General features: G+C 42.7%; 1 protein-coding gene across 9 annotated transcripts in view; it reads left to right on the forward strand.

The window, feature by feature from the left end:
- Positions 1–27,596, forward strand: part of ptk2ab (protein tyrosine kinase 2ab) — an 84,348-nt gene that overhangs the window by 30,316 nt on the left and 26,436 nt on the right. For 5 of the 9 annotated variants that reach the window (XM_062992446.1, XM_062992445.1, XM_062992447.1 and 2 more), the window contains 20 exons: positions 754–841; positions 2,562–2,641; positions 3,766–3,828; positions 6,012–6,066; positions 7,735–7,875; positions 10,001–10,078; positions 10,198–10,296; positions 12,563–12,680; positions 12,764–12,803; positions 13,346–13,404; positions 13,689–13,706; positions 16,185–16,241; positions 20,295–20,315; positions 21,511–21,608; positions 21,695–21,779; positions 22,335–22,435; positions 23,100–23,215; positions 23,322–23,422; positions 25,061–25,150; positions 25,851–26,055. In XM_062992446.1, coding sequence (XP_062848516.1) covers positions 754–841; positions 2,562–2,641; positions 3,766–3,828; positions 6,012–6,066; positions 7,735–7,875; positions 10,001–10,078; positions 10,198–10,296; positions 12,563–12,680; positions 12,764–12,803; positions 13,346–13,404; positions 13,689–13,706; positions 16,185–16,241; positions 20,295–20,315; positions 21,511–21,608; positions 21,695–21,779; positions 22,335–22,435; positions 23,100–23,215; positions 23,322–23,422; positions 25,061–25,150; positions 25,851–26,055 — 1,713 coding nt within the window. Of the gene's footprint in view, positions 1–753; positions 842–2,561; positions 2,642–3,765; positions 3,829–6,011; positions 6,067–7,734; positions 7,876–10,000; positions 10,079–10,197; positions 10,297–12,562; positions 12,681–12,763; positions 12,804–13,345; positions 13,405–13,688; positions 13,707–16,184; positions 16,242–20,294; positions 20,316–21,510; positions 21,609–21,694; positions 21,780–22,334; positions 22,436–23,099; positions 23,216–23,321; positions 23,423–25,060; positions 25,151–25,850; positions 26,056–27,596 lie in introns of those variants that run through there. The other 4 variants (XM_062992443.1, XM_062992442.1, XM_062992444.1 and 1 more) reach the window with 4 other exon arrangements.

Consider the following 27,596-nt stretch of genomic DNA (forward strand, 5'->3'; position numbering starts at 1 on the left):
AGAGCGGTGCAGGCAGACGTGTTCTCTGGAGTGACGAATCACGCTTCAATGTCTGGCGATCCGATGGACGAGTCTGGGTCTGGCGGTTGCCAGGAGAACGGTACTTGTCTGACTGTATTGTGCCGAGTGTAAAGTGTGGTGGAGGGGGGATGATGGTGTGGGGGTGTCTTTCAGGAGTCGGGCTCGGCCCCTTAGTTCCAGTGAAAGGAACTCTTAATGCTTCAGCATACCAAGAGATTTTGGACAATTCCATGCTCCCAGCTTTGTGGGAACAGTTTGGGGATGGCCCCTTCCTGTTCCAACATGACTGCGCACCAGTGCACAAAGCACAAGGTCCATAAAGACGTGGATGAGCGAGATAGATAGAACACCTTTGGGATGAATTAGAGCGGAGACTGTGAGCCAGGCCTTCTCGTCCAACATCAGTGTCTGACCTCACAAATGCGCCTCTGGAAGAACGGTCAAAAATTCCCGTAAACACACTCCTAAACCTTGTGGAAAGCCTTCCCAGAAGAGTTGAAGCTGTTATAGCTGCAAAGGGTGGCAACATCATATTAAACCCTATGGATTAAGAATGGGAGTCACTCAAGTTCAGACGAGCGAATACTTTTGGCAGTATAGTATATATTCCAACATAGTAAGATCATATAGAAATGTACACAGAGCAAAAAATAACAAAGCAAACGTGTTGTATCGTGTAATTCATGTTCGGTTCAGATTCTAAAATATATCTGTAAAATCTCTCTGTTTCAGATATGAGCTGAGGATACGCTACCTGCCCAAAGCTTTCCTTAAACAGTTTACTGAAGACCAGCCAGCACTAAACTACTTCTACCATCAAGTAAGATGGCGAATACTCCGGTATAGCTTCCTACCGCTTTACATTCAGCACAAACTCTGCGTCTATGTCTGGTGAAGAATTCTGCCATATTATATACCTAATAACAAATAAAAAAGCTGAGAGGATAGAGCAGACCTGGGCATTGAGACATCCCTAACCGGCCCGCATGAGGTTCGAGGCAATTAAAAATTAGATGTAAATAAATGTACATCAAACATGCAATATAACAGGATTGATTTTGACGGGAGCGCTGTGTCTTTAAATATCCGTAAGTTTCGTTTACGTGTGTGCGAGTGTATCAGCTTCACCGTGATGCGAACAGAACTGAGTGTGACTGATGGTGGAGTTTTTAACAAGACATGAACTTCTGAAGTATTTATTTACTGAAGTCAGGTGTAAAGCTGTTTAAGGATCACAATTTAGGCTTTAAATCGTTACGGTACTAAACAGAGAAATACAAGAACATGAACGATGCTGAGCGTCACACCTGAAGCCTCACTAACTAAACTGCAAAAGCTTTTTATAAAGTTTAACACATCCCAGAACTGAAGGAGTCAGGACCAGCTCTGTGATTTTAAAAATAATATCCAACAATAACAAAGGACTGAAAAACAAATGTGGTAATTAGACTCAAAACTAAATAGTGTAAAAACCTGCACATTTGTTCACATTTGTTTTTTTTTTGCATTTGTTTGTTTAAATAGTAAAATAATGTTGATGTTTCTTCTCTGCCTACTTCTAATTTTCTAATTGTAACATCTAAACATTAACAGCTTATTAGAACTGTACAATTTACTGCTTCTCATAAAGAGTGGGCAGTTGTAGCTTAGTGCTTAAGGTTAGTAAATACTAGTACTAGTAAATACAAGGTCGCTGGTTCAAGGCCCTCCACTGCCAGGTTGCTGCTGTTGGGCCCTTGAGCAAGGCCCTTAACCCTCAATTGCTCAGACTGTATACTGTAACTGTATTGTAAGTCGCTTTGGATAAAGACGTCGACGCTAAATGCTAAAAATGTAAATGTAAATAAAGAGATAAAATTAATATTGAGCAGAATTAAGTTCACCTTATTGGTCCGGCCCTCCACAACAGTCCCAGTTTTTTATGTGGCCCCTTGGAAAATTTAATTTCCCACCCCTGAGATAGAGGAATCATTAACCTCAAACTTCCACACTACATTTAAAATAAATGGCGACTTGAATGGAACACACAAACAAACACTAAACTAAAAGAGGTTCACCCCAACGTCAGAAATAAACCAAAAATACGATACGGAAAACGTACAGACCGAGTTATCCACACTAGATGTAGAGAAGGCCGTTCCAGATACTGACACACCAATACTGAATACTCGGAGAAGAGCCCTAAGACTAATATATATATATATACTGACCAGGCATAACATTATGAGCACTGACAGGTGAAGTGAATAACACTGATTATCTCTTCATCACGGCACCTGTTAGTAGGTGAGATATAGTGTATTAGGCAGCAAGTGACATGGCTGATGAAGTTAATGCTGGTTCTGATAGAAAGGTGTCAGAATACACAGTGCATCTGAGTTGCAGCAAAAGTGGGACCAACGCAATATTAGAAAGGTGGTCATAATGTTATGCTTGCTGTGAGTATCGTAAATGTGACACCGTGCCGTGATTTACTTGTGAAGTGTGAATTTGTGTGACGCGAGTGTGGAGAACATGCTAAATGCATTCATCTCTTCCAGGTGAGGAGTGATTATATGATGGAAGTAGCTGATCAGGTTGATCAAGATATTGCACTTAAACTTGGCTGCCTTGAAATCAGGTGAGCGTCTTATTTTACACAGTCGAGTCGCATTATTAGGACCACTTCATTACTGAATTGAATTGGACCTCCGATGACGGGCGAAGGGTCGCCTTCTCCGACGAGTCACGTTTTCTGCTTCATCGTATGGATGGACGTTGGCGTGTCCGGCGAGAAACATCATAGAACGGACCTGCAACCATTGGTGGAAGAACACGAGCTGGTGGTGGCAGCGTTATGGTCTGGGGACCCGCGCATCCACGTGGAAGGGACTCTCAACCCATAGACCGCTGAAGTCGTGCGTCATTCTGTAGTCCTCGTTATGCCCATATTTGGAGACCCGGGTCTAACTCGGATTTCCTATGGCGAAAATGAACGGGGTTTTCAAAAAAATGGGCTCTAACGCATCCTGTGCTAAATAAACAGATATGGGTTATAGGCTTCCAGTCTAGTGACGTCAGTTCAGTGCGCAGTAGCATTAGCTTACATGTAGCGATATTCATATTTTGACTCTTTAACGACTTCATAATTTAGAGGATCCAGTGATAATAGACAGAAGAATCTCCATAAAACTAAACCTAACAGCTCTGGAACATTTTTTATGACTACAGGATGCGAGAGAGGCAATTTTCCAAATCTCCATTCATTTTTCCCATTCAAAATTTCTCTTAGACCCGGGTTACCAAATATGGGCATAACAACATGGCGTGGACTACAAAATGACGACACGACTTCATTGGTCTATTTGGGTATGAATCCATACACCCAGACATGCTGATTATCTTCCCTGGGGCGGATGGGATCTTCCATCAGGGCAATGCGACACGTCACATGGCTAGAAACGTCCCACATTGGTTGGAAGAGCATGACCAAGACTTCCAAGTACTACCCTGCCCCCCTCATTCCCCAGATTTGAACCCAATCGAGCATCTGTGGGACCTCGATGGTCGTGTTGGCTCTATGGATCCTCCCCCACGCCCCCTGTGGGATGCACTGCAGTCGGCATGGCTCCAGATACCCGAGACGACCTACCAGGACCTTATCGAGTCTCTCTGGATATTAGCTGGTGCTCATAATGATGTGACTGTGTCTAAGCGTGAACATTGAATGTCACTGTTCTGCTTTTTCTATTCTGTTTTCCTCAGGAGGTTTTTCAGAGAGATGCCAGGAAACGCTCTCGATAAGAAATCGAACTATGAATTACTTGAGTAAGTCAGTTTTATTACTTATTTCAAACCTTTACAAACTACACCGATCAGCCATAACATTAAAACCACCTCCTTGTTTCTACTTTCAGCTCCACTTACCATATAGAAGCACTTTGTAGTTCTACAATTACTGACTGTAGTCCGTCTGTTTCTCTGCATGCTTTTTTATCCTCCTTTCACTCTGTTCTTCAATGGTCAGCAGGTATTATTTAGGTGGTGGATGATTCTCAGCACTGCAGTGACACTGACATGGTGGTGGTGTGGTGGTGTGTTAGTGTGTGTTGTGCTGGTATGAGTGGATCAGACACAGCAGCGTTGCTGGAGTGTTTAAATACCGTGTCCACTCACTGTCCACTCTATTAGACACTCCTACCTAGTCGGTCCACCTTGTAGATGTAAAGTCGGAGACGATCGCTCATCTATTGCTGCTGTTTGAGTCGGTCATCTTCTAGACCTTCATCAGTGGTCACAGGACGCTGCCCACTCATACCAGCACAACACACACTAACACACCACCACCATGTCAGTGTCACTGCAGTGCTGAGAATGATCCATCACCTAAATAATACCTGCTCTGTGGTGGTCCTGTGGGGGTCCTGACCATTGAATAACAGGGTGAAAGGGGGCTAACAAAGCATGCGGAGAAACAGATGGACTACAGTCAGTGATTGTAGAACTACAAAGTGCTTCTATATGGAAACAAGGAGGTGGTTTTAATGTTATGGCTGATCAGTGTGTATACATTATCTACAGATCGTGATGTCCGTACCAGCTTATTTTTATTAATGAGCGACGTGTTCATCACTGGCCCGTTCATTCCTGTTCTGCGTTCTACCAACCTCCAGGAAAGTAGAAGCTTTGGTTCATCTGATTCTATTTTCAGTGGTCTTGTATTTGGGTCAGGATAAACGGTCTCTCAGAACCCCGTTTGCCCTATTTAAAGAGGAGAATAATTAATCCCGACACATCTGCTGCACCGACAGAAATTCTGTTTCTGCTGCCGTACTGGCACAAACGGGGCACGGCAGCCGGTCCAGTAGCTTCTAAATAATTCAAACGCTTGACCAAATTTGGGTATGATCTTTGTACTTAGAGCTCACTCCTGGGGTGATTATTTCCTAAATGTGGCTTTAAACATAACCTGAAATCAATACGGACCTTCTAATTACTGTTAGCTTTTATCCCTGATCAGATTATGTAGAATTGGCCTGATTTATTACCTAAAGCATCACTTTATTTGTCAGTAGGTGCATTGACCTTTCCACACTTGCTAACAGCTTCTATGTATTTGTCATTATCGGAACAATCCAGGGCAGATTTGAGGGCCTTGCTCAGGGACCCAACAGTGAATACATGGAAGACCCAGGATTCAAACCCACAATCTTCTAGTTGTAATCCACAGCACTACCCACTAGACTGCCACTGTCCTTCTTAATTGTATTTAGTTGCTAGATTAACCACTTAGCCAAAGTTAAGTTGCTAAGGCGATGGGACTCCAGGGAACCACAGTGAGAGCAATTATTCATTAATGAATAAACTTTAAATGGTCGTAAACCAAAAACACATTTACGAACATTTAAAGAACAGCAGTGCTCAATTGCCTCAGATGTACAGCTGCAAGGTGCAAACAAACCACTGCTGACCTAAAGGAACACAAGGAACTTATTTGCCAGAAAGTCTAGATGATCTAGATGACCCATAAGACCTTTTTTTTTTTTTTTTTTTGGACTAATAAGTCAAAGGAGGATCTTTTTAGAAGACAAAGCTAACATCACATCAGACCAACGGTCAGTTGTTGTGGTAACGTGAAGGTTTGGGGCTGCTTTGCTTCTGCAGGACCTGGAACCATGAATTCTGCTCTGTATTAGAGAATCAGTTAACGACCTAAAGCTCAAGCTCAGTTGGGTCATACTGAATGGCTGAATAGAAACAAAATTAAGGTTTTGGAGTGACCGAAAGTCAAAGTTTTCAGTGATCTGTGTAGAATAATGCAAAACAAATGAGACCCGTTACAAGTTGTACACAAAGCGGGTGTGTTTTTTCTGGGGTGGTGCATCGTCTTGCGCCCAGCGTTTCGTGGTGTGACCAGGCCTGCAGTGACCCTGACCAGACGTAACGTATTAGCTCAGTAATGTAGTTGTAATTACACAAGCTGAATGAACCACTTCTGTCTTTAATTGCAGAAAAGATGTGGGTCTGAGGAGGTTCTTCCCAAAGAGCTTGCTGGACTCGGTCAAGGTGAGGCACATCCTGTCACACTGGACGTCTCGTGTCCCTGAACGACCCACAAAACAAAGCACAGATAGAAAATATACTTAAAGAAAATGGTGACAATCTGGTCCTACTGTGGTTTACAAGATGTAACGTAAAAGCTCCACAAGGGGGCAGTTTTGGCTCGCGAACAACCCAAGGGTTTGAAACCCTGCCATAAACCATACAAATCACAGAAATGTTTATAACCCAGCCGAGTCGGTGTGATGTGGTTCAGTCCGGCTGCTGGTCACTGTCGTACCAGTAACGTCGGCTGCCTCGGCACTCGTTTGCTCTAGAGACTGAACGGCCCAGTTCTGCCTACATTTCTTTTCCTGCTGCTCAGGAAGTGAGACCAGGAGCTTATTTCCTTCCTTCTCTCACCTATCTTTACAGCGTTTTTAACATGCTATGCCTGCTTCCTTTATTTCCCTGTTAAAGGAGGGTTAAAGGGTTTGTTGCGTTTCGTTTTAGCGTGCTGTAGCTTTGCGTGCGTGTGCAGTCGGATCGTGTGCATCACGCCGGGTCCAGTTTGTATGGATTGGAATAAACTGCTTTTTTTTCTCAAGCGACCCACATTTTGTCTGTGATTTTTACCGCGACCCAGTCAACACAAACAGCGCAAAATGAAACGCGAAACAAAATATACTTAATTAATCAAAATAGTGGCAATCTGGTCCCACTGTGGATTACAAGGTGTAACGTAAAGCCTCCACAAGAGGGCATACATGTACAGGTTCATTTCTGTTTTTATGTGCCTATACTTATTTTTCTCTGCGACCCACCCAAGGCTTGTGACCCACGGTTTGAAAAACCCTGACCTACTTGGTTTTGAATTGTGTTGATGTCTTGGAAAAATTAAAAAAGGAATTGGGGCGCCCAGGTGGCGCAGCACGATATTCCACTAGCACACCAGCGCCGAGATTCTGAACTCCTGGGTCGGCTGGGCGCCATCTAAACACTGTAAGGACCCTGATTGACGGATAGAGGCGTCTGTGCAAAGTGCATGGCTGAAAAAGGGTTCCGTTAAGAGCTGCGTGTGGGTCGGAGGAGGCGTGAGCAGCGATATACCCACCTCAACTGCAAAAAATCAGGGATCCCCCAGCAGTGGAACTACGCTAAATTTGGGGAAAAAATGGGAGAAAAAAACGTTTTATATATATATATATATATATATATATATATATATATATATATATATATATATATATATATACAGTATATATATATAAAGGAATTGGATGTTTGTGTTTACTAGAGGTTTGTGTTTCTCAGTTTAAAACAATAGATTGGTACAAAACTTACAATACAAGAACGAGTGCCAATGCAACCAGGAGCAGTTTTTGTGTTCCCTGGGTGGAACGGTGGCCTGGTGGGTAGCACTGTCACCTCCCAGCAAGTAGATCCTGGGGTCAAATCCCAGATGGAGCAGTCCAGGTTCCTTCTGTGTGAAGTTTGCATGTTCTCCCCGTGTCTGTGTGGGTTGTCTCCCAGGAGCTCTTGTTTCTGGATGGTGATGAATCATGGGTAACCTGTAATTACCTGTCCTGTCATGAATAGAACCAAAGTGTAAAACATGACCTTAAATTCCTAATCAATAATAATAATAATAATAATAATAATATTAATGATCCACGTCTGGTTTTGTCTTTTCAGCCCAAATCGTTGCGGAAATCCATCCAGCAAATGTTCAAACCGTTCGCCAACCTGAACGATGAGCAGAGCATCCACAAGTTCTTCGAGATCCTGTCAGCGGTTCACAGATTCGATAAAGAATGCTTCAAATGTGCACTTGGGGTGAGTTTGTATTGATTTAAATCATATATTCATTCATTGCCGTTCTTTCTTCAGTTAATGTAGTTGCTTCTGGGCTGCATGTTGAAACAGCAAGTACTATGGGTGCTGCACAACTTCTGAACCTTGCCTCCGGGCATTGTTCACAAGCTTGGCATGTTCTCCACGTGTCTGTGCAGGTTTCCTTCTTACCCTGGGATACCAGCAGGTGAATTGACCTCTCTAAATTTGTCCTCGTTGAGACTGTGTGTGTATGTGTAATCATATAAGAAATAAAATGGCAAAGGGTACAGAGGGCGGTTGTAGCCTAGTGGTTAAGTTACTGGATAAGAAATCAAAAGGTTGCTGGTTCAAGCCCCACCACTGCCAGGTTGCTTCTGTTGGGCCCTTGAGCAAGGCCCTTAACCCTCAGTAGCTCAGACTGTATACTGTCACTGTACTACTGTAAGTGTCTTTGGATAAGGACGTCTGCTAAATGTACATGTGAAGTGATGTTTAAAGGCAGGAGTTTTGCCCTGCAGCGACCTCTGCTGGCTGAAAATAAAAATCACTAGATTTAATTTATTCTGCGGTTGCATATATTTATTTTATCATTATAGGGTCCTAAATCAGTTTTCAAGTTACTGCATTTTGGACAGGGACACAGATCTAGATTATAGATGGATGGATGGATGGATGGATGGATGGATGGATGGATGGATGGATGGATGGATGGATGGATGGATGGATGGATGGATGGATAGATAGATAGATAGATAGATAGATAGATAGATAGATAGATAGATAGATATTTTATTTTATTAATTTTTCTTTGACCTTCTTTATTGATCACTAATAATCCTGTAAATAACTTTAATTCTAGAGTTGAATTTTTAATCTGTTTTATTAGTTATTTTTTTATTATTATTGTTTTTATATATATGTATCTTATTTTCTCATTTCTATTTACTGTTTATTGTTTACCGCTTTGGCAATAGTGTATCTAATTACATTCATGCCAATAAAGCACCACTGAACTGAACTAGATAGATAGATAGATTATAGATAGATAGATAGATAGATAGATAGATAGATAGATAGACAGACAGACAGACAGACAGACAGACAGACAGACAGACAGACAGATAGATAGATAGATAGATAGACAGATAGACTAGATAGATAGATAGATAGATAGATAGATAGATAGACAGACAGACAGACAGACAGACAGACTAGATAGATAGATAGATAGATAGATAGATAGATAGATAGATAGATAGATAGATAGATAGATAGACAGACAGACAGACAGACAGACAGACAGACAGATTAGATAGATAGATAGATAGATAGATAGATAGATAGATAGATAGATAGATAGACGACAGACAGACAGACAGACAGATATATAACTACACACAGGGTCTTTTGGTCTGTTGGTCCTGGATTCTGTAAAGATAGATAAACAGACAGACAGACAGACAGATAGATAGATAGATAGACAGACAGACAGATAGATAGATACATAACTATACACAGTTAATGGTTATACAATTGTGCAGATGTATGAGGTAGACTGTAAAGTTCAGGTGCAAATGATGATAAATGATAGTAAATAACAGGTCCAGTGTGGAGTCCAGGGTGTTAGTGGTGTCAACTGTGTAGTGTTCTGTTTTTACATATCTATATTATTATTATTATTATAATAATAACTATTACTATTATTGTTATTATATGTAGATAGTATTTCCATTCTATGCTAATGCCTATTATTTTGATTATTATAATTATTAATATTATGTTTTACTATATTATTATGTATATAGATGTAATATCATATATGTAAATAGTTACTTACATATATTACAAACAGCTACTATTTGCATTTCACTTTTGTTTAGCGCCACTACACCGTTAACACCAATAACACCCTGGACTACACACTTAACCTATTGTTTATTATCAAATATTTATCCGCAGGTCCTCAGGAATTGTTCATCATGAGTAATTCATTATTAATATAAGATCTATGCTATACAAGTCAATTAAACGTATTATTTAATAAAACTAGAGAGTTTAAATGCTAAACATCAGCTTATAACTAAGGTGCTGCTGCTTTGTGTGTGTGTGTGTGTGTGTGTTGCAGTCCAGCTGGGTGATAGCAGTCGAGCTGGCCATCGGCCCCGAGGAAGGAATCAGCTACCTCACCGACAAAGGTTCAGCTGTAAGTATCATAATACATACATAAATATTATAGATTTTTTGTTTAGGACTACAGACTGTAATTGGATTTGCTTTGTTGTGTGTGTGTGTGTGTGTGTGTGTGTGTGTGTGTGTGTGAAGCCGACACACCTGGCTAACTTCACCCAGGTACAGAGTATACATTTTGAGGAGCAGGAGAAGAAGGGAATGCTGCAGTTGCACGTGGCCGGAGCACCGGAGGTATTTAAATACACCACACACACTCTCACACTCTCACACACACACACACACTCTCTCACACACACACACACACACACTCACACACTTTAATCCCACTGACAACTGATATATCTGCCAGGAGATGGTTTAGATTTGAACCACAATGCTGCAAACAGTAGCAGTCTGGGTCCTTCCTGTGTGGGTTTCCTCCAGGAGCTCCGGTTTCCTCCCACAGTCCGCAGACGCGCACCTGAGGTGAACTGGCTGAAGCCTATTCCAGCTCTCAGTGGGCACAAGGCACACAGAAACACCCTGGACAGGGCGCCAGTCCATCACAGGGCAGACACACACACACACACACACACACACTCACACACACCTTAACACACACATCTTAAGGGCAATTTTAGTATCTTCAATTTACCTAACTGCATGACTTTGGACTGTGGGAGGAAACCGGACGCCAAGGGAGAACATACAAACTCCACACAGAACAGACTCGCACCGCTCCACCTGGGAATCGAACCCAGGAGCTTCTTGCTGTGAGGCGACAATGAGATATATATATAATATATATATATACAGTGTATCACAAAAGTGAGTACACCCCTCACATTTCTGCAGATATTTAAGTATATCTTTTCATGGGACAACACTGACAAAATGACACTTTGACACAATGAAAAGTAGTCTGTGTGCAGCTTATATAACAGTGTAAATTTATTCTTCCCTCAAAATAACTCAATATACAGCCATTAATGTCTAAACCACCGGCAACAAAAGTGAGTACACCCCTTAGTGAAAGTTCCTGAAGTGTCAATATTTTGTGTGGCCACCATTATTTTCCAGAACTGCCTTAACTCTCCTGGGCATGGAGTTTACCAGAGCTTCACAGGTTGCCACTGGAATGCTTTTCCACTCCTCCATGACGACATCACGGAGCTGGCGGATATTCGAGACTTTGCGCTCCTCCACCTTCCGCTTGAGGATGCCCCAAAGATGTTCTATTGGGTTTAGGTCTGGAGACATGCTTGGCCAGTCCATCACCTTTACCCTCAGCCTCTTCAATAAAGCAGTGGTCGTCTTAGAGGTGTGTTTGGGGTCATTATCATGCTGGAACACTGCCCTGCGACCCAGTTTCCGGAGGGAGGGGATCATGCTCTGCTTCAGTATTTCACAGTACATATTGGAGTTCATGTGTCCCTCAATGAAATGTAACTCCCCAACACCTGCTGCACTCATGCAGCCCCAGACCATGGCATTCCCACCACCATGCTTGACTGTAGGCATGACACACTTATCTTTGTACTCCTCACCTGATTGCCGCCACACATGCTTGAGACCATCTGAACCAAACAAATTAATCTTGGTCTCATCAGACCATAGGACATGGTTCCAGTAATCCATGTCCTTTGTTGACATGTCTTCAGCAAACTGTTTGCGGGCTTTCTTGTGTAGAGACTTCAGAAGAGGCTTCCTTCTGGGGTGACAGCCATGCAGACCAATTTGATGTAGTGTGCGGCGTATGGTCTGAGCACTGACAGGCTGACCCCCCACCTTTTCAATCTCTGCAGCAATGCTGACAGCACTCCTGCGCCTATCTTTCAAAGACAGCAGTTGGATGTGACGCTGAGCACGTGCACTCAGCTTCTTTGGACGACCAACGCGAGGTCTGTTCTGAGTGGACCCTGCTCTTTTAAAACGCTGGATGATCTTGGCCACTGTGCTGCAGCTCAGTTTCAGGGTGTTGGCAATCTTCTTGTAGCCTTGGCCATCTTCATGTAGCGCAACAATTCGTCTTTTAAGATCCTCAGAGAGTTCTTTGCCATGAGGTGCCATGTTGGAACTTTCAGTGACCAGTATGAGAGAGTGTGAGAGCTGTACTACTAAATTGAACACACCTGCTCCCTATGCACACCTGAGACCTAGTAACACTAACGAGTCACATGACATTTTGGAGGGAAAATGACAAGCAGTGCTCAATTTGGACATTTAGGGGTGTAGTCTCTTAGGGGTGTACTCACTTTTGTTGCCGGTGGTTTAGACATTAATGGCTGTATATTGAGTTATTTTGAGGGAAGAATAAATTTACACTGTTATATAAGCTGCACACAGACTACTTTTCATTGTGTCAAAGTGTCATTTTGTCAGTGTTGTCCCATGAAAAGATATACTTAAATATCTGCAGAAATGTGAGGGGTGTACTCACTTTTGTGATACACTGTATATATAACACACCTGTTTACTTTAGTGCTGTGTGTGTGTGTGTGTGTGTGTGTGTGTGCAGCCTCTTAAAGTGACCACACCGTGTCTGAGCACAGCAGAGAACATGGCCGACCTCATCGATGGGTATTGCCGCCTGGTCAGCGGAACGTCCTCGTCCTTCATCGTGCGAGTGCATAAAGGTACGGACGACGTCTTGAGTTTCGGCTACATAGAAGTATGATTCCGGGTTGCCAGATATTGTTCATTCTGTTCTGTTTAACAGAGGGAGAAAGAGCTCTGCCTTCCATTCCAAAGGCTTTAAAGTAAGTCGATGCTTCTGTCTTCATTCGGGCGTCTCTGGGGGTTTGTTGTTGTCGTCGTTGTTGTTGTTGTTGTTTTTCTGGATTTTTTTCCTCTTTATACCCAGACTAGTTGTGTCCAATTACCAGATTTGTACCTTCACTCCCCCGTATGAACAACAGCCACTCGTTGTTTGTGTAGCCGCCCAGCCCAGCCGGATGAGAGAGCTGATTTCCGAACCGGCGAGTCCGAAATGTCAGCTCTGGTGTGCTAGCGTGTTTTACCGCTGCGCCACCTGATCGGCCAGCCTGCTATCTGCAGTGACTTAGTTTATCTTTTGGCTCACTTGCCTGCTTATGTGGAATTTCTCTGTTTGTTTCAACTCAGCGACCTGAAACCCCCCCCCACCCCACCCGTCCTCCCACAGGGTATTTAAACAGACTCTAATTTACCAAATCCATTCAGTTCTGTCTGACCTGCCCAGTTCGTTCCCTGAGCAGTGAGGTCCAGTCCGATTGGGATTAATGATGTGTAGCGTTTACCTGCGTCAAAATCTCGTTCACAGAGCCTCGAACCACGATAAACGACTGCAGAGCGTCAGGACGAAGGCCGTATCTGTCTCAGGTAAGACTTTACACCCCTGTAGTTCAACTTTTACAGATTGGCAGGAGGAAAATGGCTGTTTACGTGTGCAATGTAACATTAAGGTGATTTTTTTTACATGACTAAACTTGCTATTATAACAGGGATGTGTAGATAATTTATCCACTGTAATATTTACACACCAGTAGAACAGGAACTTGGGGATAAATTCTGAAGAAGTTTATGATATTTCTGACACATGAACGTGATCATAATCTCTCTTTCTCTCTCTCTCTTGCATGCTGCTATACTGCTCGGATCTGCAGATGAGATTAGTGGGGACGGTAATTTCATACTCATGTTTATTGTGTTTATTGTTAAGTTCGCCAGACGCCTGTTTAAACAGTTTAGCAGTAACGAGGCTGAAACACACACTCAAGTCACAAGTATATAAACAGATCCAGCTGTTAGTCTGAATTTATAAATGTAAATGTAGAACCCCAACAGCTGTGACTTCATTTTTCGGTTTCGGTCAGTTTTTCGTTGTTTTTTTTACCGATTTTTCCCCCTTTATCTCCCAGACTAGTCGTTTTCAATCACCTGATTTGTAATTCCACCTCTATTGCACCCCCTCTTACACGTGTGCAGTAACTGACCGCTTCTTTTCACCTGCACGAGGCTCATGTGGGTTCATGTGGGGATCTGTATTGCGCACGGAGATCCCTGTATCCCTGTTTACATTTACATTTTCGGCATTTAGCAGACGCCTTTATCCAAAGCGACTTATAGTACAGTTACAGTGTACAGTCTGAGCAATTGAGGGTTAAGGGCCTTGCTCAAGGCAACCTGGCAGTGGTGGGGCTTGAACCAGCAACCTTCTGGTTACTAGTCCAGTACCTTAACCACTAGGCTACGGCTTGCCCTGTTTTATTGTGCAGACGCATCGATCAGCCAGCAGAGGTCGTAACTGCAGCAGTCGGCACTCCCTCACACAGACGAGCCAATCATTGTCCGTAAAGGCATGCTTTACAGCTGCATATTTACTCCCTCACTCTCTTAACCGCTTGTCCAATCAGGGTCACCGGGGGAGGAGGGGTGCTGGAGCCTATCCCAGCTTTTCAATGGTCGCAAGGCACACGGTGACACCCTGGACGGGGCGCCAGTCCATCGCAGGGCAGACACACACACACACACACACAAACAGGGCAATTCAGTGTCTCCAAATAATCTGACTGCATGTTTTTGGACTGTGGGAGGAAACCGGAGCACCCGGAGGAAACCCACGCAGACACAGGGAGAACATGCAAACTCCACACAGAAAGGACCCGGAGCACCCCACCTGGGGATCGAACCCAGGACCTTCTTGCTGTGAGGCTGCATATTTAATAGAACTATTAAATAATATTATATATGATATAAGCAACAGTTTAGGATTGAAATAGCTAATTATTACTAATTATTATTGTTATTATTATAAAGTGACCAGTTCAGTGGCATCCTGTGGAATTCATATATTGTGTTCAAATTGAATGAATAAGACTTCTATGTATACACCGATCAGCCATAACATTAAAACCACCTCCTTGTTTTTACTCTCACTGTCCATTTTATCAGCTCCACTTACCATATAGAAGCACTTTGTAGTTCTACAATTACTGACTGTAGTCCGTCTGTTTCTCTGCATACTTTGTTAGCCCCCTTTCATGCTGTTCTTCAATGGTCAGGACCCCCACAGGACCACCACAGAGCAGGTATTATTTAGGTGGTGGATCATTCTCAGCACTGCAGTGACACTGACATGGTGGTGGTGTGTTAGTGTGTGTTGGAGTTTTTAAATACCGTGTCCACTCACTGTCCACTCTATTAGACACTCCTACCTAGTCGGTCCACCTTGTAGATGTAAAGTCAGAGACGATCGCTCATCTATTGCTGCTGTTTGAGTCGGTCATCTTCTAGACCTTCATCTGTGGTCACAGGACGCTGCCCACGGGGCGCTGTTGACTGGATATTTTTGGTTGGTGGACTATTCTCAGTCCAGCAGTGACAGTGAGGTGTTTAAAACCTCCAGCAGCGCTGCTGTGTCTGATCCACTCATACCAGCACAACACACACTAACACACCACCACCATGTCAGTGTCACTGCAGTGCTGAGAATCATTCACCACCTAAATAATACCTGCTCTGTGGGGGTCCTGTGGGGCTCCTGACCATTGAAGAACAGCATGAAAGGAGCTAACAAAGCATGCAGAGAAACATATGTACTACAGTCAGTAATTGTAGAACTACAAAGTGCTTCTATATGGTAAGTGGAGCTGATAAAATGGACAGTGAGTGTAGAAACAATGACAGTGAGTGTAGGTTTTAATGTTATGGCTGATCTGTGTATTTCAACCAATATGGTATTAAGGTATTAATCGCTTTTCTTCCTGCACTAAAATCCTCTGCTTGAGTGTCAAACTTCTTTTCCCTAAAAGCAGAACAAACTGCTCGACTTCATCTGCTTTCCTCACTAAAGCTATCATCCACCCCCACCCCCACCCCCACCCCCACCCCACACACACAGAGTCGACCCCTTCCTTTCCGTCCATCTCTTCCCCCTCCGTCTGTAAATACCACAGTCGGTCCTATAAAACCGCCGGATCTTTTAAACATTCATCCGGGCCGGACGAGGACGTAGAGACGCAGTTACTACAGAAGGGAGAGGTTCAGTGTGTACTGGTGCTTTAGTAAAGACACACTGAGCCTCTTACAGTGTAAACGTGATGTTTGTTTAAGCCGCTGTGCTGCTGCGTTTGGGTTCACCGTCTTCTTCTCTTCTGCAGAAACAGACGACTATGCAGAGATCATAGATGAAGAGGACACGTACACCATGCCCTCCAGTGAGTACTCCTGAACTACTGTATATACATTCCACAGCAGTCATTAAATTACACTCATAAATTAAGTGATAGAATAAATACAAGCTACAATACACAGCACAGCTACCTTAGTGGTTAAATGTAAACCTACAACAAGAGGTGTGTCTGTAGCACTTTTTCCCAGACCCAGAACTCCTAATTCCGTCCTAGTTTCTGCTCCGCGTGTGTGTGTGTGTGTGTGTTTATCCCGGTGGCCTCTGTTGGTCTGCAGTTTTTCTTGTTCTGTCAGTCACCGCTGCTTTCTGCTGAGCCGGTCACCTCGGTCCAAAACTGAACTGCTTCTGCAGGTGTGGTTCAGGTTTGAGACGCTTTGTGCTGTGTTTGGTTGTCGGTCAAAACATTTCAGCTACTTTCAACAGTAAAGACTGAGTATCAGATAATAATAATAAACATAAAACGTGTTTTAGCCTAAATAGTATCGGGACGGTATTAGAGATGGGACGATCGATCGGCTACAAATCGGTGTCGGCCGATTTTTTATCAAAATATGCGATCGGCGATATTTCCTAAAAGTAGCCGATCCGATCGTGTGATATATAAAGACCATGTTAAGTTAACAGCTCAGTGGATTGATCCAGACTTTGAGCTACGAAGCACCAACCATCACATCACCATTCATCAACCATCGTACAGAAACCAGCGTGAAAGCTCTTACGATGTAATTTTGCTGATTGTAATATTTACTTTAAAAAGATAATTCAACCCGGTCACATCTGAGTCGATTCTATCAGCACGTTATATAAACTCCTGGTTCACTTTGGTAAATCGTAAGCGGTTCTTACTTGTGATGTAGATGAGAACAGAAAACGTTACAGAGCCAATCAGAGGCAAAAGTTTATTCATTACCAAATTCGTTAGTTCAGGATCATCTGCTGAACTTTTAGAAAACTTTTAGCTCCTTAGACGGAACGAGTCTGACGGTCGGTTACAGATCTGTGGTAATAACAGTGTAATGAAGCTTTTTAATGTAAGAGAGTCACACAGAATGTTCTGTAGTAGCTGGTGTTTATTTAAAACCACGACATTTAATTAATAACAGTAAACACGGAGAGATAACTGAGAAGAGAAACTTACGCTTCACATAAAAACGAATCGACTCATGAATCAAAGAATCACTTATAGTGATACTGTGAACAAAGCGTCTCTTCTAAAGGCACAAACACACACACACACACACACACACACACACACACGCGCGCTGCTCCGGTTTATCTTTACTGTGAGGCTCTTTTTAAGTTTATTTACTGCTAAGTCCCCCCCCCCCCCAATCGGAATCGGCTATCGGCCGATGTCCCTGAAAGGAGATCGGAGATCGGAATCGGTGCCAAAAACCCCGATCGGTCCATCTCTAGACGGTATATAATCAATACACTATACCGTTTAAAAGACGATGAGTTTCAAGGTATTTTTTCCCATAGGAATGTGTAGGAAACCTGTTAATGCGTTCCGTCGTCCCGTGGAACTGCATATACAGTGAAGCCAGGAATTCTGCACACCCCTCTCACCTTCTCTACGTTTTATTACGTTACTGACTCGTTCTATAATAGATTGAGATCTTTTTTGGTCACAAACATCTACACACGATCGACAAAGTGAAAACAGGGTCACATTTATTTAGGTACGTTTATTTAGTGGTTACACATCTGTACCCTGTTAGGCTGTACCCTGAGCCTAATACTTGGTTGGTGCACCTTTGGCAGCAATTACAGCGTCAAGGCGTCTTGGGAAAGAAGCAACGAGCTTGGCACACTTACATTTACATTTTCAGCATTTAGCAGACGCCTTTATCCAAAGCGACTTGCAGTATACAGTCTAAGCAATTGAGGGTTAAGGGCCTTGCTCAAGGGCCCAACAGTGGCAACCTGGCAGTGGTTGGGTTTGAACCAGCAACCTTCTGCTTATTAGTCCAGTACCTTAACCGCTAGGCTACAACAGCCCTTGTGTACACTTGTGTACATATGATATATTATGTCTAAAAACCTGATTTTACTTTGTCATTGTGGCTATTTTGTGTAACATTTTGTGACAGAAAAAGAACTCAATCTATTGTAGAACGAGTCTGTAACATAATAAAACGTAGAGAAGGTGAAAGGGGTGTCAGACTTTCCGGCTTGACTGTATATGCAGTTCCACGGGACGACGGAACGCGTTAACAGGTTTCCTGTACATTCCTATGGGAAAAAATACCTTAAACCCTTTTTTTTGTCACAAAATTTTACACAAAATAGCCACAATGACAAAGTAAAAAATTTGTGCTCATTTATTAAAAATCAAATGGGCAAAAATGTCCAGAAACAAGTGTGCCAAGCTTGTCGCTCCTTTCCCAAAACGCCTTGAAGCTGTAATTGCTGTCAAAGGTGCATAAACCAAGTATTAGGCTAAGGGTGTGTACAGATATGTAATCCCTATATAAACCATTTTTGTCAGTGAAATAAAATTTACTGGTGATTGTGTTCAGATGTTTGAGGCAAAAAAAGAACTCAATCTATTATAGAATGAGTCTGTAACATAATAAAACTTGGAGAAGGTAAATGGGGTGTGCAGGCTTTCTGGCTTGACTGTATTTTAAGCTCATGTGAAATAATGAGGTTGTTTTTGACACTTATACACTGAAAATAACACAAATATAATATAAATGTAAAAACACTGAAATACAATCAAAAATCAATAAAAAATACAAGAAAAATGGAAAAATCACGAGCCCAATGCAGCAAAAGGTCACGGTGCACGACGCGTAAGGAAGCGGCACAGCAGTGCAAAAGCGGTTTTGCCGCTTCTCATGTGAATGCACTGTAACGCAGTTACCCCATTTCTTTACAACGCATGCAACGCAGTCACGAAAACAAACGCAAGAAGTGACGAGGGGGTTGAATGATACCACGTCCAAAAATGCACGTCAACAAGTAGCGAGCGATCGAAGTTGTTAATGCGCTGATGTGCAGCGTAAAATCAAGGAGAAAAAATAAATGAATCTGAGTGGATTTGGTTTGGATTGTTCTATAGTGAGTTGGAGGTTAATAAATATTATTTGCAATGCAGCGTGGGTATTATGTTCTGTAGAGAACGATAAGGTCAGAAATACTGTAAAACTTGTGTGTGTGCCGATGTATTCTGATATAAACTATATTACGCCCCTGTCCCACCTTTTCACAACGCCTCCCCTGCGTTTCCCCTCACACCGTATCTTGCGTTCTCATTGGCTGTTCGACACAGCACTCATTGCCAGTCGGGCAACTCAGATCCAGATATCTGAGCTCGCTTCGGTCGCCGAGCACTCGGCGAGCCGCTCGGATCGAGTTGTCGAGTAGTTCACACATAGCGATCGAGAGCCGAGTTTCGATCGCTGAGCGAACGCCGAGTTGCTCCCGAGCCGGCAAATCTAGCGCCGACCGGTCGCCGAGCGAAAATCAGGGCAGAAATCGTGTAGTGTGAACCAGGCATAAGCAAGGCCCTTAATTCTCAATTGCTCACATTGTATTCGGTCACAATTGTAAGCGACTTTGGATAAAAGCGCCTGCTAAGTGCAGAAAATTTAAATATTAGATATGCAGAAATGAAAGACACTAAATAGTAGGGATGTAACGATACACTCTACCCACGATGCGATACGATTCACGATACTGGGTTCACCGATGTTTAACTGTCTTGTGGTGCATCGTTACATCCCTACTAAAAAGCATATAATGGTTTAATAATGTTTAATAATTCTTAAGCATTGATTGATTTGCGTAGATGATTTTGAAGAGTTACCAATAACTATATACAGATTACTATTACTATTATTATTCTTAGTACATTATACCAGAATGAAGCAAAATATAGTCAGCAGGTGTTTGAGCTGTATTTCAGTATCCTGGAATATTAAACCCGACACATTTCACTTTTATTATTTCAAACTACCGTCCGTATTAAAATAACTGAATCCTCATTCTCTAGTGACTCGTTTACTGTGTGGGGATTTACCCATTAATGCTGATCATGTTGTAAACCCAATTTTGTCTCTTCTCACGTCAGAATACTATGGACTAGATGAAGGTAAAGGTCTTTCTCCTGCTTCTTTCCTCCTTTGTTTTGCTTGTGTAGTGCTGAACATCTATTATTTTGTAAGTGTGTGTGTGTGTGTGTGTGGGATCGTGTTTGTGATTTATTTGCGCTTTATTTTCTTTGGTACCGAGTCATGAATTTAAATATACTTAATGCACACGTTTACTTTATTAATGAAATAATAAACAATACAAACTTACCCAAGAATTGTTTGGCTACTGTGTGGATTTTAAGTTTATTAATGCATCATTTTTATTGTTTAAGTTGTGGATCATTTTTATGCCTGCAGTTACTTTTATATGTACATGTGGGACCCTATTCAGAGACCATGAAAATACACCGATCAGCCATAACATTAAAACCACCTCCTTGTTTCTACACTCACTGTCCATTTTATCAGCTCCACTTACCATATAGGAGCACTTTGTAGTTCTACAATTACTGACTGTAGTCCATCTGTTTCTCTACATGCTTTGTTACCCCCTTTCACCCTGTTCTTCAATGGTCAGGATTCTTAATTCATCATGGTGGTGGTGTGTTAGCGCTGCTGGAGTTTTTTAAACACCTCACTGTCACTGCTTGACTGAGAATAGTCCACCAACCAAAAACATCCAGCCAACAGCGCCACCTGCACAATGAGACGAGGGATGATGGAGATCCATGTGCGACTCTCCGTGCTTGATACGGTCCTCCATATTAACCTCGTTCAGGGAGTGTGTGTTAAGTTTCGGCTCTTCTCGGTCAGGAGACTCCAGTCTGGTTTGATGTGATTATTCAGTGTGAAGTAGGGAAGGGGAAAGAAACAACAACAATCTCGAAATATTTAGTTTATATTATTATATTTAGTATATTTAATATTGTCTTAATTATAAATATGTGCATTTTATTAGCACTGAATAATGTAAAAGATACCACACGTAATCAGACTGTACTGCCCAAACCTCGAGTGAATATTAATGGAAAAGTATTTTGAATTGAACGCTATTCTACCTCAATAAATGATTATGCATCCATTCTACCTGCACTACGTTTTTACCCAGATCAGCATAGACAAACATGACCATAAATAATCATTCTGCTGGGACTGATGACACATTTATTAGAATATGTAAGCGTGGGTCCTGGTACGACCCTCAGAAACGCTTGTTCCTGATTTGATGAGCATTCAGTTGTTTGTTCCCTTCAGCCAGAGATTATGAGATCCAGAGGGAGAGGATCGAGCTGGGCCGGTGTATAGGAGAAGGCCAGTTCGGAGACGTCCACCAAGGACTGTACGTCTGTCCGGTAAGCCGCTTCTCATCCGCTGTAGGATAATAAGACCCGTTATTTTTGGAAAGAAAGACGTTCTGATGTTTTTGTTTGGCCTGTAGGACAGTCCGGCTCTCTCGGTGGCCATAAAGACGTGTAAGAACAGCACGGCAGACAGCGTACGAGAAAAATTCCTCCAAGAAGCCTGTGAGTATCAAACGTGGATACATTATTAAAGCTTGTGCCGTCCACATATCCAGCCTTTTAACCACTGTATGCTGCCCCTGGAGCCGAGAGGGTTAAGGACATTGCTCAAAGGGCCAGCATTGGCTGTATGGCAAAGCTGGGATTCAAACCCACAACGTTTCAGTTGGTAATCTACAGCTGTACCCAGTAAACAAGTTTATATATCAAAATATGATATGATATATATCACACTTGGCCCCATAGTGCGTTTTGGTCCTGTCCTTATTTATTTTTATTATTATTTTTTATTTATTGTTTTTATTATTAAAGGTGTATTTATTACACTGCTTCTTGTAGATTTTCAACAAACTGTCGTCCTGATGTCTTCATAGGGAAGGGGGTCGTGGACAGGGTGGGAGCTCCACTCTATATTAATGTTTATGGTTTTGGAATGGGATGTCCTCATACATTTGGCCCTGTAGTGTTCTATACAAGTGAAAAAGTGCAGACGAATGGTAATGTTAGCTCATTTGCAGTAGGTTTAACGATGCTGTTTCTGTTTTGCCTCCTCCGCAGTGACGATGCGGCAGTTTGAACACCCACATATAGTGAAGCTGATCGGTGTCATCACAGAAAATCCAGTTTGGATCATTATGGAGCTCTGCACACTGGGAGAGGTGGGTCACGTCCAGCTAATCCAACCGGAAACCAAGAACCAGGCCAGCATGACCAGTATTAAAGTCAATGTTTACGCTAAGTACACTCGTAAGGGCTGAGTGTTTAATGGAACTGAGTGATGGAAACACTTTTAAGTGTGTGTTTTAATGTAGGACCAAAAGTATACATACAACAACAACTGGTGGTCTAGAACAGTGGTCCACAACCACCGGGCTGCAGACCGGTACCGGTCCGTGGGGTATTTAGTACCGGGCTGCACAGAAAGAATGAATAATTAGAGATCTGCAATTCTATTGCGGGTGTTATTGTCTTATTGTCACCCCTAGGTGGGAGCAGCGTCTCGATTTTAAATTGTTTGTGAGCAATATTATTAAATCCTCCCGCCCCCGCCGGTCCGTGAAATTATATCTTATATGAAACCGGTCCGTGGTGCAAAAAATGTTGGGAAACGCTGGTCTAGAAAGTTCTGGAATGTATTTTACTTTTGTATCATGACCTCTAATTTGTTGGTTATTCTGCTTGTATAACTGGTGGCTTCCCTGTGCCCATTTATCGGTATAATTGGTACTTGGAGGGTTCGGTTTAATCAGGTACTTTGTTAAAAAAGAGCCGTTTTATGTACGTCAGTCCATTCACATGTTAATGTGTGTCTTATTATTCCAGTTACGCTCTTTCCTACAAGTGCGGAAGTACAGCCTGGACCTGGCATCACTGATCCTGTACTCCTACCAGCTCAGCACGGCTCTGGCCTACTTAGAGAGCAAACGCTTTGTGCACAGGTGACTTGACCTTTGCTAAAGAAACTCTGTCTGTTACTTTCACAACTGTCGTTGTGGTTCTTCCCACGGCTTTGAAATTGATTTGCTTGTTTGCTTTCATCCACAGAGACATCGCAGCTCGAAATGTGCTGGTGTCGTCTGTGGAGTGTGTGAAACTAGGGGACTTTGGCTTGTCCCGGTACATGGAGGACAGCTCCTACTACAAAGGTAACGTCTCACGACTTCCACAAGGCAGCCAGAAAGATTTAAATAGAGGCTTTGTCATGTCAATCTGTACTCATCTGCAGGCTCCAGAACAACTGAGCAAAAGCGCTTAGTCAAAGTGAAAAAGACGACAGACTAGGAAATCCCGTTTTTTTGCTGATTGCTGGGGTCCTAACTTACATTTACATGTATAGCATGTAGCTGACTTACAGAAGAGCTTCCACAGTAAACATTTCCCTACTCTAGTTTAAGCAGACACCAGTCCACGGATACAAATCTGCTAAATAGGGCTGCAGCTATCGATTATTTTTGTAATCGAGTACTCTATCGATTATTCCAGCGATTAATCGAGTAATCGGATAATAAATACTTTTGCTTTAATAAAGAGCAAAAGTAAATACATATAAGATTAAATAAGACGTCTCTTAAAACAAACTGCACATTTTCATTCCTTGCATACAGAACAGTTTAAAGAGAAACAGTTATACAAGAGTATATATAATAAACAATAATACATAAACATAAGCCTTTAATTTGTGCAACTTTCAGAACTAAAAGTTTCAGCTACAGCTCACGCAGAACATACAGCTTTAATATTTGGTTTGGAGGCATTGTGGCATTTGTAGGAGGTTCTGTCAGGATTGTATCTCCTAGATGAGGTAGATTTGGTGTTTGTGTGCGTGTACGTGTGTGTTTGCCTGAGCCTTCAAAAAAGCATGTGGTGGTTACAATGAAGAAATTTTTGAGTTTTTGTTTTTTCCAGCTTAAAATGATCTAAAACTTTCTGTGGTTTTCTCTGTTCAGTCTCCTCTGTTCGCCCCTCAATATTTTCCCTCTTTCTCCATTTTGCAGTCAAATCTCGGCTTCGTTTCAAATCGCACTTCCATACTGAACAGTACGTAGGAACGGCGAGCGTGTCCACCGCATATTCATTAAACTGTACGTGAAAAGTACCCGGATTAAGTCCTGTTAAGTACTGTTTAAGTGTGAGATTTGGGACGCAGCCCTCGGCTTCTTCACGTCACCCACCCAACGCGTTGTGCAAAAGTAAAGGTCGTCAGTGTGAAACACCGTGAGCCGTATATAGCTGTATGGATTAAACGACGCCTCGATGCGAAACATTTGAATCGATGATTTTTAGTAATCGAATTACTCGAGTTTCTGAGGAATCGTTTCAGCCCTACTGCTAAAACTGTTCTAACAGCATTTCAGCAGATTCGTGTTCTTATCCTGTCATCTGGTTGTACTGTACTAGAGTAAGAAAATGCTGTTCTGTAATATGAGCGTCTCTCTGGATACGAGTGCTGGTTTTAAATTTTTGGTAAATCTGTATAAAGAGGGACAGTGGTGGCCTAGTAGGTAGAGCTTTGGGCTATCAACCGGAAGATTGGCGGTTCAAATCCAGGCTCTGCTATGCAGCCACCGTTGGGTCCTTGAGGAAGGCCCTTAACCCTGTCTGCTCCAGGGGCGCCGTAAGATGGCTGACCCTGCGCTCTGACCCCAGCTTCCAAACAAGCTGGGATACGTGAAGAAAGAATTTAATTGTACTGTACATCTGTATATGTATATATGACAAATAAAGTATATCTTCTTCTTCTTCTTATCTTCTTTTTAAATGAGCTGTATTTTCTTTCTCTGTAGCCTCTAAAGGCAAACTGCCCATCAAATGGATGGCACCAGAATCCATAAACTTCAGAAGATTTACCTCATCGAGCGACGTGTGGATGTTTGGTGAGTGTGTGTTTTCTTTATGTTAATAAGAAAGATTGTGTTGTTGAGCATTTAGGCCGAGATCTTTCTGGGACAGGGCCACAAAATCACTTGTCGCTGTAAAAATCTGATTGGCCGACTAAGTGCCCCTCTTCCTCTGTGTACCAGAGGAACGAGCAGTGGTAGCTTAGTGGTTAAGATGCTGGACTAGTAATCATAAGGTCGCCGGTTCTGTTAGGAGGGATTTCTTGCCAAGTGCCAAGCGAATCTCAATATGAACCCAGCTTGTGAAGGTGAAAAGAAGCGGTTGGGTACTGCACATGTGTCGGAGAGGCTCCCTCCTCGGTCAGGAGTGGAGCAGTAGAGGCGGAAATACAAATCTGGTAATTGAATACAACTAGATTAGGAGGAAGTCTTTTTTTTTTGCGGGGGGGGGGGGGGGGTGCATAAAAATTCTGCAATTTATTATATTATTTATGTTTGGGTTTATTGGCAGAGAAGATTAAATTCCCCTCTGTTCATCCACTACTTCACTCTTTTCATGTCTCCTTTGATGACGTGTAATGTTTTAGTTCCATTTGCTGAGAAGGAAGCAGCCCCTTATCATGATGCTCCCACCTCCATACTCCTAAACAGTGACACTTTAGTGGCCCCACCTAAACCGCTACTGTCCATCATGCACTGTTCATCCTTTCATGCCGTTCGTGTGTCCTGTCTGCAGGTGTATGTATGTGGGAGATACTGATGTACGGAGTGAAGCCCTTTCAGGGCGTGAAAAACAACGACGTGATTGGCCGTATCGAGAACGGCGAGCGACTGGCCATGCCACCCAACTGCCCCCCGACCCTGTACAGCCTAATGACCAAGTGCTGGGCTTACGACCCGAGCAAACGTCCTCGCTTCACCGAACTCAAAGCACAGCTGAGGTCAGTACACAGTACACAGCTCACGGAACGTACCAGTACCAGCTTACGCTACGAGTGGATTCATAAAACGCTTAAATGTGTGTTTTTAAACAGTCAGGGTCTTTACAAGGGCTGGGAATTCATTGTTTTACAGAACCTGATGCCCAAATCCTGAACGATTCGCCGCTTTTGTACAAAGTTCACAGCCAGACGAGTTGGTGTCATTCTGGACACATGATCTTGCTGGTCTGGAACGAGGCTGTGACACAATAGGTTCTAGCGCCATCATAGTAAATGTGTTTACCCGCCTGTGTACAACTAAAAGCAAGAGAACTGCAGAAAAACATCAGCAATGAATCATATAATATTAATAAGAATATTAATAAAACGTTAATTGAATTTACATGTACTTACATGAAGCAACACTATATGACCAAAAGTATAGAGACACCTTGCTGGACATCACATCTGTTGTCACTTGTCTGCCCTTTCAAAATGCGGTCAGGCAATAATGCTGGACGAAAAAAGCCCACACACATTCACAATCGAACAAAAGTACGTTAAAAAAGTGAAGTATGTTGCATGTTTGGGACAGTGGTAGCCTAGTGCGACCCGCATTTTGTCCACGATTTTGTACGTGACCCAGACAACACAAACAACGCATCGAAATGAAACACAAACTCACTTTCTTAACCGCTTATCCAATTAGGGTCGCAGGGGGGGTGCTGGAGCCTATCCCAATGAGCTTTTCAATGGGCGCAAGGCACACAGTAACACCCTGGACGGGGCGCCAGCCATACACACACACACACACACATACACATACCCATTCACCTATAGGGCAATTCAGTGTCCCCAATTAACCTGACAGACACGGGAAGAACATACAAACTCCGCACAGCCTGGGATTCGAACCCAGGACCTTCTTGCTGTGAGGCGACAGTGCTACCCACAGAGCCAAAATGTACTTAATTAATGAATTGGTGGCAATCTGGTCGCACTGTGGTTTACAAGGTGTAACATAAAACCTCCACAAGGGGATTTTATTTATTTAATTATTATTATTAACCCTGGCCTAGTGGGTAGAGCTTTGGGCCGTCGATCAGAAGATTGTCGGTTCGAATCCAGGCTCTGCTATGCAGCCACCGTTGGACCCTTGAGCACGGCCCTCAACCCAGTCTGCTCCAGAGGAGCCGCACAATGGCTAACAAGCTGTAGTGTCCACGTGTATATGTATATACAGTGTATCACAAAAGTGAGTACACCCCTCACATTTCTGCAAATATTTTATTATATCTTTTCATGGGACAACAGTATAGACATGAAACTTGGATATAACTTAGAGTAGTCAGTGTGCAGCTTGTATAGCAGTGTAGATTTACTGTCTTCTGAAAATAACTCAACACACAGCCATTAATGTCTAAATGGCTGGCAACATAAGTGAGTACACCCCACAGTGAACATGTCCAAATTGTGGCCAAAGTGTCAATATTTTGTGTGACCACCATTATTATCCAGCACTGCCTTAACCCTCCTGGACATGGAATTCACCAGAGCTGCAC

Source organism: Trichomycterus rosablanca, chromosome 3, assembly GCF_030014385.1.
Source record: "Trichomycterus rosablanca isolate fTriRos1 chromosome 3, fTriRos1.hap1, whole genome shotgun sequence".
NCBI classification, from domain to species: domain Eukaryota; kingdom Metazoa; phylum Chordata; class Actinopteri; order Siluriformes; family Trichomycteridae; genus Trichomycterus; species Trichomycterus rosablanca.